The sequence below is a fragment of the Glycine soja genome, chromosome 9 (assembly GCF_004193775.1).
Source record: "Glycine soja cultivar W05 chromosome 9, ASM419377v2, whole genome shotgun sequence".
Taxonomy (NCBI): domain Eukaryota; kingdom Viridiplantae; phylum Streptophyta; class Magnoliopsida; order Fabales; family Fabaceae; genus Glycine; species Glycine soja.
The window spans coordinates 842,373-859,305 of record NC_041010.1 but is presented as its reverse complement, the minus strand read 5'-3'; the positions used below and the strand labels follow the sequence as shown (position 1 = coordinate 859,305).

Below are 16,933 nucleotides of genomic sequence, written 5' to 3'. Positions count from 1 at the left end.
AGGTAGAACTATCGGATTAAGGATTGAGTTGAGTGAAACCATTAACCAACTTAAATGAAAGAAACGGGAATGATTTTAGAAGTGAAAAATTCCCCACCAAAACAAAGTATTAAATTGATTATCCTTGACTTTTCCGAAGTGGGACGAGTATTTTCTCTTTATTCTTGTGGCAAAGAACTAAAGAAGGTCCCGAATTTGCAATAGTCCACATTCTCAAAGAAAGAAAGACATCAACGAAGAAAAAGAACTGAAGAAGGAGCAGAGTTTGAGTTTGTTGGAATCAAAATTGCGGAGATTTGCCGCAGTGTCACTGCCGGTAAGGGATGGAAAAAACTAAGCTCCTAACTTGTGTTATTGTTTGTGTTTGATTTTCTTGTTAGTGTCACTTTTTGGTTTTGTCCCGATCTAATTATTTTCATCAAAGTTTCTCTATTGTAATTAAATTAACACGCTAGCGTTTAACTACATGGACGGAAGGATAAGGATATTCACCCGTTTCATGCATCAAATTAGTGCGAATGCATAAAAAATAATGGGAGTACATATCAGATTTCAAATGATGATTATGATTGTGAAGAGATTCCATTCAATTTTAGCAAACAATCAAATTAAAGAAGATGATTTTTTTTTATTCTCAAGAAGATGATTGTTGAAGTGATACAAACCCTTCAGTTTTGCATTTCAATTTTTATCGTGCGCGATTTTTGAGTAATATTACATTTTGACCACACAAAATAATTGTGGGGACTACAAAGACTAATTTTGTGTGATCATTGCACTAGTAAGTCTATACCATCCTACTGACCAATATTGTGAAAATCTGTTTAATCATCGAGACAATAAGTTAATGATCAAATTGATTAATGATTAGTTCAATATATATTAAATATATATATATATATATATATAATTATTGAGATTATGGGACTTCAGATATCCTCAAGTCTAACTGGTAAATGCAAACATTAACAAACCAAATAAACAATTAATCCATAAGTATAACTAATTTACAATTCTCTCTTGTATTGGTACGGTCTGACATTATGATTGATGTTAATACCATAGCTTTTTCTCATTTTGAGTTTTTTAAGTAGCCAAAGTTCTTTTCAGAACAAAAAAAAAAAAAAAAAAGTAGCCAGAGTTCAAAAGCTGGTAATTTTTCCTTCCTATCTACACATATTTTCGTGTAGAGTAATGACGGATATAGAGGAGGGCAGGCACGGATCATCTGGCCCCTCCTCCCTTGGTATTTCTTTTGTATATCCATATGCATATTTAAGATAGTTATTGTAAAATAAATTTTATTAATATAAAATAATGGTGGTTAAGATTGAATAGTATAAAATTGTAAAAAAATAATTATATTTATTGTTATTAAGATAATGGTTAAAGTGATAACTACTGTAAAATTAATTAAAATCAGTTAGATGTTTTTTATTATTATGATAGCAAATAAAATTGTTATTTATTATATGTTAGACATTCAAAAAATTACAAAAGAAGAAGAAAAAAATCAGCCCCCCATCTAATAGATTTCTACACCGTCCCTTGGGGACTATAGTCATGTAATGGCAATTGGAATGTTAATTAATTGATAGGAAGATAAACCTAGTTCCAATTCAATATCCTTTTAAAGAGGACCAACCGTTCAACACGAAATGGCAATCATGTTTAGTATAGATCAAGGAGTTGATGATTTTTTTTAAAGACTAAGAACATGTATTATAAAAGAGAGTTGCAGCACAATTGCATGAAACTCAACAAAATGTCTGCTACATAAGAAGACCTCAAAACAGCCCCTCCCACATAATAACCAAAACTCGAACAAAACTAAACCATAAAACATAAGAGTATTGTCCAGCCCTTTAAAAAGCAGCAAAAAGAATATGACACAAGTTATCATGAAACTGTTAAAGGCACCCTTAACAAACCTATTGAGACTTAATAATCTGATGCAGCAAAAACATAATACACTCAAAAGCCTTTAGATTCGTTCGATAAGAAGAAAAGAAGCATCATGGATAGAAATAAAAAATGTAAATGAAAATTGAAGTTGTTTGATTGAAGATAAATAAATTAAAAAAAAAACGTAGGTAAGTGAAAATGAGTAATGGATCTAACTATTTTTATTTCTTTAATTTTTTCCACTCTATTTCTATCCCACCAACCACACAATATTTCTCCCATTCATATTTCCATCCTCTGCCTTCTATTTCTTAGTAACCAAACAAACTAGCAAAGTGTTAATTTCGAGACGTATATAAAATTCATATAGTGTGTGTCTGCATTATTATTTACGATCCACGTCACGGGAAATTATCAAATCAAAATGCATTAAAAGCAACTAATTGTTGCTTCAGTGACCTGTCTCGCCAGAGCTTAATAGGCGAAAATCCATTATAGCTTTTGTGTCATTTAAATAGTTTGACACATTTTCCGTATCCCAAAGATCTATGAATTAAGGAAAAGATCATATATATATATATATATAGAAATCATATTGTGCGTGTCTGAATTACTATTTGTGATCTATGTCTCAAGAAATTATCACATCTAAATGCACTAAAAACAAGTTACCCATCACGTCAGAGCATAATGAACTAGAATCCAAACACACAAATAGCTTTTGTTTGATTCAGCAGCACATTAATGTAAAGATGTGTCCTTCTATGTCATTTAATTAGTTTTACGCATTTCCGGTATCGGATATGATTCCATGACGTATTCCAAGCATGCTCACAATGAACTCCAAAATCAATTCATGTACGTGGGAGTTAAGGAAAAGATGATAACAGTTTGACATTAAGATAATAAATTTATAATCCAGCATGAATATTATTGAACACAAATCCAATAAACACATACATACACGTTGGTTTCCAAAAATTACAATAATAAGAATTTCCGGAAGACTGGAACCTGGGGGAAAGAGTGCAGAATTGGAGATGTACTTTGGGTTTGGGGAACTATGGAAATCATCATTAGTTAGGATTCATTAACAGGGCATGTGGGTCCAACACGTTTACTAAACAGAGTCTGCATTTGCTGCATAATGTCAAACTGCCTTCCTGACAGAACTTTAACCCCCACATCAGGATTTCGCCACTGCATGAAAACTATTAACTATCTTTACTTGGATTCAGACAAGTTTCACATACGTTTTTAAGTCACTTGAAAACCAAGTTCTTCTATTTTGAGTTTTTTACACACACTTCACTTCCATGCTTCTGTAACCTTTCAAGCATCAAGATGGATGAAAGGGTCGCAAGCAAGACCGAGTTCACAGAATGCTGGCGCAGAACAACTGAATCACCTTACATCATGCGCCTTGCTTTATCTGCTGGCATAGGGGGTCTCCTCTTTGGTTATGATACAGGTCACACAAATACAAGCCTTGTTCAATTCACTTTTCCTCTCGTTGATTATTTCTAAAATTCATTTTACAAAATTTATTCGGTTATAATTGATTGTCAAGTCAAACAATTTATGTTTAAATGCTCAAGTTACACCCTTGATTTTGAAGTTAATAGTCAAATTTAGTCTAAATTTTTCTTATCCAACACATAGGAAAATTATTTCAACACAGAATCAATTTTGTACTTGAGAAATAATGCTTTGACTTTTGACCAAACCTGTGAATATTAGTCTAAAATCATGTTAGCTGATGTTCCAACGTGATTTTAGATTACTCATTGCAAAACCAAACATGCAATATGTGTTTACTACTAGAGATGTTGATGCTGTTGTGATTACATTAGATGACATTTATTTTTGACAAAATTACTCACATATAGGGGTGATTTCTGGGGCCTTGTTATACATCCGTGATGATTTTGACCAAGTTGACAAGAAAACATGGCTTCAAGTAAGTTTGTTTTGCTATCTTCCATTTGGAATTAGTGGGGTTGGATTGATTTTTTTTTCTTTATCCAATGTTTTGCAGGAAACCATTGTGAGTATGGCTGTTGCTGGAGCCATAATTGGTGCTGCATTGGGAGGGTGGATAAATGACAAGCTAGGGAGAAAGAGAACTATTTTGGTGGCTGATGTTGTATTCTTTATTGGTGCTTTGGTTATGTCCCTTGCTCCTTCTCCATGGGTCATCATTGTTGGTAGAGTGTTTGTTGGTTTGGGAGTTGGAATGGCATCTATGACAGCCCCTCTATACATCTCTGAAGCTTCCCCAGCTAAGATCAGAGGTGCTCTAGTCAGTATCAATGCTTTTCTCATCACTGGTGGCCAATTTCTGTCTTACCTCGTCAATTTGGCATTCACCAAGGTACGCATACATATGCATGATTGAAAGGACATGTTATTTGAAGTTCATTTCTTTTAAAGGTCAATGTTAGTGGAAGAGATTTGAATCCACAACCTCTCTTCAACCACTAAGCCAATCTTATAACTCCATTATTTGAAGTTCATTAACTTGAATGGTGTATATAACGAACACATAATAAAGTGATTGTTTTCTTGTCATCAATTTGATTTGTTTCAGGCGCCTGGAACCTGGCGTTGGATGCTTGGGGTGGCAGGAGTTCCCGCTGTGATACAGTTCGTGTTAATGTTGTCCCTCCCTGAGTCACCTAGATGGCTCTATAGACAGGTAATGCTGTTTGTCAAGCATCATATTTCCCCTGCCATGCCAATGAAAATTGAGTTTTCCGTGCATTCTTTTAGACAGATTCTTAAATATCCTAAAAAACTTGTTCTATTCGTGACAAAATATTTGCTTAAATGCTCTATCCCAGCTAAAAAACAAACTTAATCGCTCTTATATTTCACATTCACATTGCATAATGTTAAGGTTAATTATTTCTGAGCGGACTCAGTTGCTATAAATTTAGTTGCGAGGTGTGTATAAAGTGCAACTAAATTCTTACCTTTGCATAGGAGTCTTTAAATTGCATTGAACATGACTTCATTTCTAACTTCGAATAATTAACATAAAGCACAAATAAGTCCTTAGGTTTCTTATTTTTTCTGTAAGACTTTTAGATATCAGACTTTCATTTCATGGCTGCATTTGTGAATTATCAAGAGTAAAATCTTAATTTTTCATAAATATACTGTGTAAACAATCGATCACAACAACAGCAAAATATTATCCACCAGGTAAGGTTAGCTATATAAATCACATGATGTCATTCAATTTGGTTAAAAACTCCGCCTATGTTTCTATGTTAGACTCTCAGCAACTATCATAAAATTTGCAGATATACTGAACATGAAACAACTCTGCTACCCTGTAAAAAAACCATTTTTGGAGTCTATTTCATGTCTACTATTTAATTTATTTTCCTCAGAACAAGGAAGAGGAGGCAAAGCATATTCTGTCAAAAATCTACCGTCCCAGTGAAGTTGAAGAGGAAATGAGAGCCATGCAAGAATCAGTTGAAGCGGAGAGGGCAGAGGAAGGTTTGATTGGGCATAGTCTAGCACAGAAACTGAAGAATGTTTTGGCTAATGATGTAGTTCGAAGAGCACTCTATGCGGGCATCACTGTCCAAGTGGCTCAGCAGCTTGTTGGCATCAATACTGTAATGTATTACAGCCCAACCATAGTTCAGTTTGCTGGAATTGCTTCCAACTCCACAGCTCTTGCCCTTTCTCTGGTTACTTCTGGTTTGAATGCTGTTGGATCTATCTTGAGCATGCTTTTTATTGATAGATATGGAAGGAGAAAGTTGATGCTCATATCCATGATTGGCATAATCGTTTGCCTCATAATGTTAAGTGTTACATTTAACCAAGCAGCTCATCATGCTCCTGCCATCAGTAACCAGGATACCCTTAGCTTTGGTGCTAACTCTACATGCCAGGCTTACACAAAGGCCCCAAATTTCTCCTCATGGAACTGCATGCATTGTTTGCAAGTGGACTGTGCCTTTTGTGCCAGCAGCGAGAGTGATGTAAGTTTTACTAAAGATTTGAGTTTACTTTTGATATAGTGCTAGTATAAAGATTTTTACACAATCAACCAATTAGATATCATCCTAAACATAACTTTTAAAGCAGTTATTACAAAAGTCAACAACAATCTTACCATACATGACAATTTATAATTAAATTTGTGTTTGGAAACTCATTGAGAAGTAAGAAATCACGTCTGAGATGTGGAAGCTACAACTATAAACTTCTCAGTAAATGTGAAAAAACCACGTCTGGGATGTGAAACCAAACACACTTAGAATGATAATGTAAAAATCCTTTACATTCTAATTAAATTCTATTGTCATATGAGTTTCATTCTTTGCTAAGAATATGTGAAAACCTGGACTTTCCCCAAATAATATTCAGCTTGATTAAGCAGGAGTTCATTCTGTCTTTATCTGATAGGTTCTTCCGGGAGCATGCTTGGCAGCAGACAAGAGTATGAGAGGCATGTGTCAAGCACAAAATCGTGTATGGTTTTCTAAGGGTTGTCCAAGCAAAATTGGAATCCTTGCTGTTGTAATACTTGGATTGTATATCATAGCATACTCTCCTGGAATGGGAACTGTGCCTTGGGTTCTAAACTCTGAGATTTATCCATTGAGGTTCAGAGGTATTGGTGGGGGTATAGCAGCAGTTTCCAACTGGTGTGCTAATCTCATTGTGAGTGAGTCATTCTTAAGCATGACAAAAACTCTAGGCACTTGTGGCACATTCCTCCTCTTTGCAGGGTTCTCCCTTATAGGACTTGTGGCCATCTATGCATTAGTGCCTGAAACCAAAGGCCTTCAGTTTGAGGAGGTGGAGAAAATGCTTCAGAAAGGCTTCAAACCTTTCCCATTTAACAGAAAAAATGAGGATAACAAAGGGAAAGAACAAGACTTGGCTTAATGATACTGTCACTTCTTTTGTTCAAGCCTTCAAACAAACTTATATAACTTATTTGAATGAATTGTGGAAAATATTATAATTATAATAAATACCAATTATATATAATTTGTTTCTATTTCCCAAAAAAAAATTGATTATGAGAAAAGTAAATTTATGTTTAGGTATGTTAATTCATTAATAATTCATTAATATTTTAGGTTTAAGATTGTTGATTGTATTGTAGGAAAAAAAAATTATGCATTAAATTACCAAAAGAGCATAGACATTTGGGGGCAAAATGATATTTGTATCACATGGTCATGGCTGTGAAATATTCATGTTTATAAAACAAATAGAATGCCCAAATTCCAGCTCGTGAAGAAAACTATAATTATAAAACTTTAATTCCCATGTATTATTCCTTTCTTTGAACAGATTTGGGGAAAAGTTTGCTAAATCAGAGTATGATAAATAATCAGCTATTATTATTAATTTCAAACAGAAGTACTAAACATATAATATAATTTATAAAGAAAAAACAACTAAAAGGAAGTTGTTGTTGTTATGAATCATTCTAAAAAATCCCCCTTGGTATATAAGCAGAACTAATGGCAAACTTAGTCAATACATGTTATCATAAATAGAAGTAATTTATGAGTAACATTAAGTGTATAACTCTTATAGACACCCTCCTGCCCCCAAAATAGTTTGATTGGTTGGGATTAAATTATTGTTAAAAGTTGTTGAATAGTATATCTAGATACAGATAGTCTAATAAATCTATTTTATTTGATTTTTCATTTTCTCATGTGATGGCGTAGATGTAAAAATTGAATAGTTTGAAAGCAACTTGGAGTAGAAGTTCTGCAAAATACCAAAGAGGTGGTAGCAGCTTAGTGATAGAAAACGTGAAAATTCAACTATCTTTGTGAGATCTTCTACGTTCCAAGATGTTACAAACTTTTGCTTCAGATAAACCAGTACCATCTCACCACCAAACAGATTCGCCTTTTGATGATGCAAGCAATGAACCTAATGATAATATATATAAGACCCATAGTTTTAAATGAATGAAAGAAGAGAACACCGACACGGGTAATTCAAAACCTCAAGATTAGAAAGTGCAACCATCCAAACAAATGGCAGGACAAAACATACCTGTTCTGCCAGCTAATTGGTGATTATTATAAGCGACAAGAAGATTTGAAAGGGGGAGAAAAGAAAATAAAAATAAAGATGCAAGGTGCTAGATGAGGAAAAATAGTACGGCAAAAATGATGCAATCTGTGGTGGAATTAAACTGTGAGGTGGGGCTATGATTTGCCATACAGATGTAACTTGGGACTTGATATGGTAGCATGCAGCGGGTGAGCCGCAGAGGGACCCACACCATTCATATAAACACCCGCCCAAACATGTCCCAATCTCACCCATGTACATGGTTTTTTCACTACCAAACATTTCTTTCGATCTGGGTTAAGATCTTCCAGTACCATCTAAACATCTTAACTGAATTTATCTGAGTCATGCTTTACTCTTTTCAGAACTTTGAATATAAAAAAAAGTTTTCCTACAGACTCGTCTGTCTTTTTTAGAACTTTTACAATTTTCAGTTATATGTTGATTATGTCGACTTCAGCAAGAACATATTCCATATTTTTATTTCTCAACTCTCAAGGCAAGCATATTCTAATATTTCATGGAAAAGTAGCACGAAATAAGGAATTAAATAAAGTACTGTGTATACGTTTTCAGAGGAAGAGTTGAATTGTCAAAACACCACACTCCAATTGATCTAGCCTGTGCAAATACACAGTATCTAAATAAACGAAACTCAAGCTCTGTGTTGACTTAAGAGAAATTATGACCACAAACATTCCAATTGAAGTACAAGCTCCGTACTTTCATTACGAGCGCAAATTAATTACCATATAATAATACAATCAGAAACCCTTTCCACAAAACTAGGGTCACCTAAACAAAAGGGAACCTAATCAACCCTTAAAAAGACAACCATGTAACTCCAGGAAACACCAGCAAATCAAAACAAGGGAAAGCAAACTCCCAAACCTAGCTATATTCATACATCTAAAGGGTCAGTCTATAGATCGCTAGCTTCATCTAACTTCGATAAACACGGTTCCCATTCCAACTATCTTAGCCACACTGTACAAACCATCAAAAACACTATATACACAATAACCAATTACATTGTATAATTACCACCTTCCCAAGTAGCAATGTAATCACTTATCTAAGAACTTGAAGTAGATGCTGCCTCTTGTCTTGGTTCCCTCAAATATCGAAGAAGCGTTTCAGCCTGCAAATTAAACAAGCCTGAAGCGTTAACATCCAGGTCCATTCTGGAACATGACCATAAATCCCCAAATTACAATTAAAACATACTTACATGCAACGCCTAGTAATGCTTAAGAAAAGACTCAATCAAACTAGTATTTTAGTATGTGTCTGAGCGTATGCTTAGATTTCAGTTGGGACAACTCAAAAGTACTATTATTACTTTCAAAGCAACAATTTTTTCCTTCTTCCATGATCCATAGCATGGGTGAGCATTTGCAAAAATGATTCTGAATAAAATTCATTTTGCAGAATTAATTTTGAAGTAAAACCATTTATGTATGGTTTTTTTTTTCTAAAAGCAAGTTAGTAGCAAATCTCAGCTAAATTTTTTATGTAATACAATAAAACTAGTTGCGTCAACTCAAAATCAACTCTGACCTAGAATCAATTTGTCAACTTAAAATCAAACAAGTGAAAATTCACCTAAATTTATGTTAACAATCATGCTATCTGTATATCATAATGATAGGATTAGGGGAGATATAAGGTTTGGTTGATTAAGAAGGAGGAAAAGGTCATGGGTTCTTGGATTCTATCCATCCTGCTAACAAAAACTAACCATTAACATTTGTCGATTAGAAAAAATAATGATATGAGGTTTGTTAGTATGATCGAATAGAGGTTTGATTAGAGTATGACTAACCTTGTGCTTAGCTCGAGCACTCCCAGTCTGAGAAAGAGCAACGAGAGGAGGAATCCCACCCTCTCTAACAAGAAACCCTCTGTTTATGACACTATCAACACAGAGCTGAAGAAGGGTCAAAACCGCGAATTCCTTCCCTTTCACAGACCCATCCTCAATAGCTTCCACAAGAGCAGCAATTCCGCCTTCTTCCACAATCGCGTCCTTCCCTTCCTGAATCCCCGCCAGGCTGTTCAGCACCACCATGGCCTTCTCCGCCATGCCGTTCCCCTGTTCCGCCACGAGCTCCACCAGCGGCTTCACTGCGCCGGCACTCACCGCTCTCTCCTTGTTCTGCCTAACAGAACACAGCTTATAAAGCGTCGTCAGCGCGTCCTTCTTCCCTCTGCTCGAACCGTTCAGAAGCAAAGAAACCAGCGGCGGTATCGCACCGGAAGCCCCGATCGAGCCCTTGTTCTCTTCCACCAATGCAAGGCTTAAGAGCGCACAGGCCGCGTTCTGCTTCGAAGTTTCAGTTCCGGTTTTTAGAACATAAATCAGAGACTTAACTGCTCCGGCATTGGTTATCAGCATTTTGTTGTCCTCGTGGAGAGAGAGGTTTAACAGTGCGGTGACAGCGTGTTCCTGCGTCCACGGATCGCTGCACCGGAGAAGCGGAACGAGGACGGGGACGGCGCCCGACTCCGCGATCAGAACGCGATTGTCGGCGCGGTTTTTGGCTAGTAGCCGGAGTTTCGCCGCCGCGGAGCGCTTCACCGCTACCGACTGCGACTGGAGGCCGTCGATGCACATTTTCACCGTCGGCTGGAGATCCTCCGGCGAAATGCTCTCGATAATCTCCGTGGAGAAGTTCTCCCTCTGCAGGAACCCCATGCAGGGCTCAATCTCCAGCTCCGGCGCCTCATTATCGCCGGAGACGTCGCTCTTCTTCGGCGACGGCAGCGTCGCGAGGCGCTGTAGCTCGCCGGAGATGTCGCTGCTGCAGGCGGAGAAGTCGCTGAAGGCCTGCGACAAATCGAGGAGGTCCTCCTCAGCCGGAGAGGATTTCACCGATTTGCTGTTCCGAAGCGCGAGCTCGCCGAGACGGAGGTCGACGACGGAGTCGGTGAGGTTCTCCGAGAGACACGTGGATTTCTCGGTGAAGGAGCAGCAGCTGCTGCTGTTGTCGTCCTGGAAGAAACTGGAGCGTATCGTGCGCATGGACCTTCCGATGTGACGCTGCGTTTTGGACGAAACCGAGGAGTGGTACTGGTAACTCCTCGCCAAGGGGAAACGGCTCGAATTAGAGCGAGATTCCTCCAGCGAAACCATTCTCGAACCTTTCCACGCACACGAATTGCAGAAGATTAGGGTTTAGCGTTTTGTAATGTTATTTATTTCTCAGTTCAGAGTTTCATAGTGGAAAAAAGTGAGTGAAGGCTGCGCCAGGTTGAAGACGACGAATAATAATAATAATAAGGAGAAGGAGAATAACTGTTTGATTTTTCTTTTTTTTATTTTCGTATTACTATTATTTTTATTTGGCTGTGAGTGTGAGTGGTGGAGGGATTTGGTATGCGGGGCGGGCTATAATCACAGGACGTTCAGATTTGTAGTGTGACAGTCGGTGGTGAAAAGGTGGGACCCATTTGAATCGACGGTGAGAAATGTGTCGGAAGGTGAACGTACTGAGGAACGAGATTGGGATAATATCATGTGGGGTCGTCGGCGTTGGGCAGAACCGTCGTCGTTTTGTGCGAGCTTTTTAGTGTCTGGATGAAATGACGGAAATGTCCTGGTTTGGTGACATGGGAGCTGTACGAAAAGAGTAAAATACAGTTGTCAAAGAATAAGGAAGGATTGGCACGTGTGGATGTGATGAGAGTGCAGGGCTGGTGCACTTTAACCTTAACTTATATCTGCGCCGTAGGATCTAGTGATCTGTATTATCTGACTTATTTATTGCAAGTCAAACTCTTATTATGGGACTATAACTATTGCCAGTATTGCATGGCCTTTAAAGAAGACTTAATTAATACTAAGTCTTGAATTTGAATTTGAAACAAATTAATTTTAGACTTCAAAAAAACAATAGTATAGTACTAAGTAAAGAAATATTTAATATCTATTTGTCTTAATCCATTACAGAAGATAATAAAATTTTCAGTACTACATACTTTGCATCATTCAATAATTAAATTAAACGTAATAATTTAATTTTATTGTTATGCAAGGATGCAGCATTCTGAGCTGTCCACTACCTTAGTTGTATTTTAATATAGATATAGATAGAGTATTGGTTTCGTTTTTCTGAAAATTTTATTATCTTCTGTAATGGATTAAGACAATTATATTATAATGAAAATAACTTATTCTTATATATATATATATATATATATAGAGAGAGAGAGAGAGAGAGAGAGAGAATGACTGAAAATAACTAATGGATTGCCTATCAATGAACAACTTGCCGAAAATGAAATAATAATTTCAACGTCATATCAGTGCGAAAGTCGAATGTCTAATCTACACCAACATTTTGCCGATTATCAGCAAAGCCTTCTTCAAAAAAAGAAAAATCAGCAAAGCCATGAACAATATGCAATTTTGCAGTTTGCATTATTAATTAATTAATATATATGATATTTTTTCTATTAATCATCTTTAATTTATTTTTAATAATCATTCGCATTATTATTTTTAAAATTTTGTGATTAATTAGAGATTTGACTTATTTAGCGGTAATATAAAGTGAAAATACATTCACCTTGATTTCAAATCAAAATACCTTGTAATCTTGATTAATTTTAGATCAATGGTGGATGCATCCTAACTTTTTTCATTTTATACATTTGGTCACTTTCCTAGATGTTAGTTTATTTCTTTGCTGTTTAATTTTCTGAATGATAAAAAAAAAATACACAAACTGCAGTCAGTATAGCAATATGCATGCCATGTTTATTCACTAGGGTGATTTTGGTAACTGTTGTAATAACATTGTAAAAATAATATTTAATACATTTTATTAAATGTTTTTATATTTTAAGAAAATAAATGCTTTTATTTTCATTTATTAATTTTCATTTTCATTTCCTTAACCAATGCTTGCTCGTTAACTTCTCATTTATATTTATTTTTACTTATTATTAAAATATATAATTCGCTCCTCATGTTAATCAAATTTAATCCTTGAGTCTTGAGGGTATTAGGTGTGTGTGTATATTATTATTATTATTATCATTATTATTATATATAAGCTAAGACACCTTATTATAAGAGTTTTTATTTATTTTAATGATTTTTATATATCCAAAAAAATTGGCCTCTCACTCTTAACTGCAAGCATAAAAGGAAAAAAAATGCATATTCATATAAATCAATGGAGAATGTTAACAAAAAAGATTTAAAAAATTAACATATATATATATATATATCATTTAAAAATATAATTTTCTTATTTTTATTTTCATAAATATTTGAATGTATTAAATACTTCTTAAATAAAATTATGACAGTTTTTTTCTTAATTAAGTTATGACACTTTTATTTGTAAATACAATCCTTTTTTTGGAGTTTTTTTGTTTATAATACAATCCTTTGTTACAAGGAAATGGTGCAGTAGTTTCTTAAGCTCTAATTAAAATATTTAAAACGTACAAATGAGACGTAATGATTAAAACTGACACTTTAAAAAACTTATAATTTTATGTTGGAATTGATATTTAAATAATTAAATTAGTTGAACTAACGAATGTCGTCCACGATAACGCGTTTTTGACCCCAAAAAAATATCAGAAAGCCACCTACTGATGCCATCAGCTAAAGAACTGCAAAGTGTTCGTTAAACACGCAAAGAAGTGAGATCACAAAGAGTGGGGTTTACAAGAAGATCATTAAGAAACAAAAGATTATTAACAAAGTTACTTTTTGAGCTTATATAATATAGAACATAGAAAACTTGTGCCAAAGAAAAGGAATTCGTATTAGTGGTCTTAATCACGTACTATACTACATTTGTGCACTGTGTCATTCAACTAGATTTTGGAGCTTATATATATATGTATCTCGAATCTTCTATTATACATGAACAATTGTGAAATACTGGATTATATACTTCATTATGGATTTGATTTCAGCAACAAACTTATAAATTTGTATAGTAAAAGTCAACGTAATTTATGATTATTGATGTTCGAACTTTCATTTTCTTAAAATTTTACACAAATAATTAAAAATGATATATAATTATAATTCAATGATCTGATTGATCAAATTCATGTCTTATATAAAATTATTCAATAGTGTAATAATTAATGTAATTTCACCTATGTCATTTGATTCATCATAGTATGTTTTTCTTAATTTATATATAAAAAATCGATTAAAAAAGTTAAAGACAATAAAACACAAATGAGAACTTAATTAAATTATACTAAGGAATTTTGAAAAAAAAACTCTTAACTAGATATGTATTAATTAATTAAATATAAAAAAGAAGTGAACAAAAATTATATGTTAATAAATTTAATATTATTAATTAAATTTTTAATTTTCAAAAATTGGTTAAAAGAATATTGATTAACTTTGGTGGGGAGATGAGTTGTTGTGGAACAAAACAAAATGCAACATGTCAAAGTCACACTACTTAAATGAATCTTTTGGAATTTAATTAAAATAAGTAGGTAAACAACCCCTTATTATTGACAACAAAAAATAGGTAGGAAAATGATACTTCCTTCGTTCTTTTATATATATATATCCAATTACTTAATTTATCAAAATTAAACAAAATAATTGATTTAATTAATAATAAAAAAAATTGTTTTAAATTAATAATTTTTTTAAAAATTATTCTTATTATTAATATTTTTTTCTTCTAATGATTTATTAATACATTTTTTTAATGAGAGATATTTTTAATATAAAAATAATTAATGAAAAAACATTATGAATTCAATCTTATAAAAAAAAAGCATTAATCCAAATTTGAATTTTATAAATAAGAACATAGAGAGTAATACTAGATAACTTAAATTTTGTCGTATTAATGATGGTTAGGATGAATGTGCCATTTGAAATGGACAATAATGTGTTGACCTCACATTATTAGGTGCTTATCTCAAAATATAATTAATGACCCTACAATGTTATTCATAAACCTCTTACTCACAATCCACGTGGGGGCAGTGTATCCAAGAGCTAGAGTTTCATTTTTCAATGGATCCCTCCCAACCATTCAAAACGTTACTAGCTAGCATTGCATTATTATGCCTACAAATGAGTGTGGGAATGGCATAGGTTGTTTTCAATTTTCATTTTCCTTCATCATTCATCCTTCTTTACTATTCTTTTGACCATTCTTTTGAAATCGGATCCTTGTACAGTCGACACTTTGATCAAAGAATCACCATTCCCTAGTTATCCTTGAGAGAATCGATTATAATAAAAATGAATGTACAATCTTATTATTCCTTCTAAACAAGTTACCCTAGATAACCATCTCATTAAACAGCACATTGGTTCACCCGTGCAACCAAAAAATGGAGGTCAATGTTAAAGATTACCTTGGTCTGTGCATGTGCTATTGACCTGAGAAGAATTTTAAAATAGTGCTCTGCTCTTGGTTTTCACAGTGTTGCATGCTCTCTATTTGTTCTTGCTCTTCCTTTTATCCTTCCCGAATCCAATTATAATTAAAAAATAAGTATAAAATTGAACTTGTTGATGAGTTTATTGATTTTTATTCTAAATTTTGGCAATCTAGTTCACTTTCACATCAATAGTGAGTTAGGAAAATAGACCTTACGATTCTGTAAAAAGAAATTATTTCCGTACACTCTATATGGTCGTACCAACCGTGTTCAAAACCAATCCCTCCCGTGTTCTCCTCTGCGCTTGTTTTTATATCTCACCGACACTTCACCTATCAAGGGTTACAAGTAAAAATAGGCAGTGCCGTGTACTATTTTAAATTAAACACTTAAATATGAATTTAGTTCATGTAAATTTGTGTTTTATCCACAAGAATTAAAGATAAATATGAAGGAAGTTATAATTCATTTTTATTTTATTTTCAGTCATTATAATTTATAAGTTTGTTTCTCTAAAAAAAAAAATTGGTCCTTGTAAGCTTTGAGTTTAACTTCTGTTTCTGCCACTCTTTATTATTATTATTTTCTAAATCATATAACCTCCCCACTTATCAGATTCAGTTCACATCATTGTTAGGGCGACCAAAATTGCACATGGAATATTAATAGGAAACTAGATGTAAAATTAATCCACGAGGTTTTTATTATTGCTAAACTAATTCATATCGTTTATTTCTTTATATACTACCCTTGTTCCCATGAGTCAGAAAAAAAAAAACATTTGTTCCCATGAAACTGTTTATTTTTGTTATGTTCATTAAAAGGACAATAGTTTCTTTTTACAGAAAAAGATTATATCATTTTGTATAAAAAAAAATCACATCAATTACAAATTCTTTATTCAGCATCAAATGGTTCTATATCCTAAATCAAAATTTTAATTTATTTATAGGCCATAAATAAAGCTTATTAAAGAAATACACCTATATATACCTTGTGTTCCTTAATCCTTAGCAATTTCCTGCGGGTAGAAGAATAACAAAAAGTCCAACATGACAGCTACATCACTAATGCAGAACAGAATCTGCAACCCATAAAGAACAGTTACAGTTTGGGCCCAATTCCTGAGACAGAAATAAAACAAATAGAGATTTTATTTCTCTTCAAATTACGAATCTAATCGTGAAGATAGTGGGAGCAAAAAATTATGAGAATTGATTGGAGATTTTTAGGAATCCATTGTTTTTCAAAGGCCCGTTGGAATCACACAGTGTAGTAGTAGAAGTAGGATGCATTATAGTCATAGAACGTGTGTTTAAAAATAAGAACACAAACCTTTGGAGTATTCATTCAGAATCTAGCAGCGTCACTTGTATCTAAAATTGATCTATCCCACCAAAATGCAAATCCTCATGAGTCATGGCTGATGGCTGGCAAATGGACTCTGCTGGGAAAAATTGAGTATAGCTCATCTCTTATTTTGGAATGTTAGTGCTATATATGTTTCTAATAAATCTAACACTTTTAAGAACTCAAAAATATTATCTAAAAAAAAAGA

At 33.8% G+C, this 16,933-nt stretch overlaps 2 protein-coding genes across 2 annotated transcripts; one reads left to right on the top strand and one right to left on the bottom strand.

Annotated features, from left to right (window-relative positions):
- The first annotated feature begins 149 nt into the window (after positions 1-149).
- Positions 150-6,927, top strand: LOC114367223 (inositol transporter 4). Its single transcript, XM_028324364.1, has 7 exons — positions 150-316; positions 3,243-3,376; positions 3,795-3,865; positions 3,944-4,279; positions 4,496-4,603; positions 5,304-5,909; positions 6,337-6,927. The coding sequence occupies exons 2-7, from the start codon at positions 3,250-3,252 to the stop codon at positions 6,820-6,822; spliced, it is 1,734 nt and encodes a 577-aa protein (XP_028180165.1). The 5' UTR covers positions 150-316; positions 3,243-3,249; the 3' UTR covers positions 6,823-6,927.
- A 1,694-nt stretch (positions 6,928-8,621) lies between these two features.
- On the bottom strand, positions 8,622-11,293 carry LOC114367789 (U-box domain-containing protein 4-like). Its single transcript, XM_028324986.1, has 2 exons — positions 9,806-11,293; positions 8,622-9,121 (listed from the first exon to the last, which is right to left on the bottom strand). Exons 1-2 carry the CDS (start codon positions 11,114-11,116, stop codon positions 9,056-9,058), a joined length of 1,377 nt encoding a protein of 458 aa, XP_028180787.1. The 5' UTR covers positions 11,117-11,293; the 3' UTR covers positions 8,622-9,055.
- Positions 11,294-16,933: the final 5,640 nt, after the last annotated feature.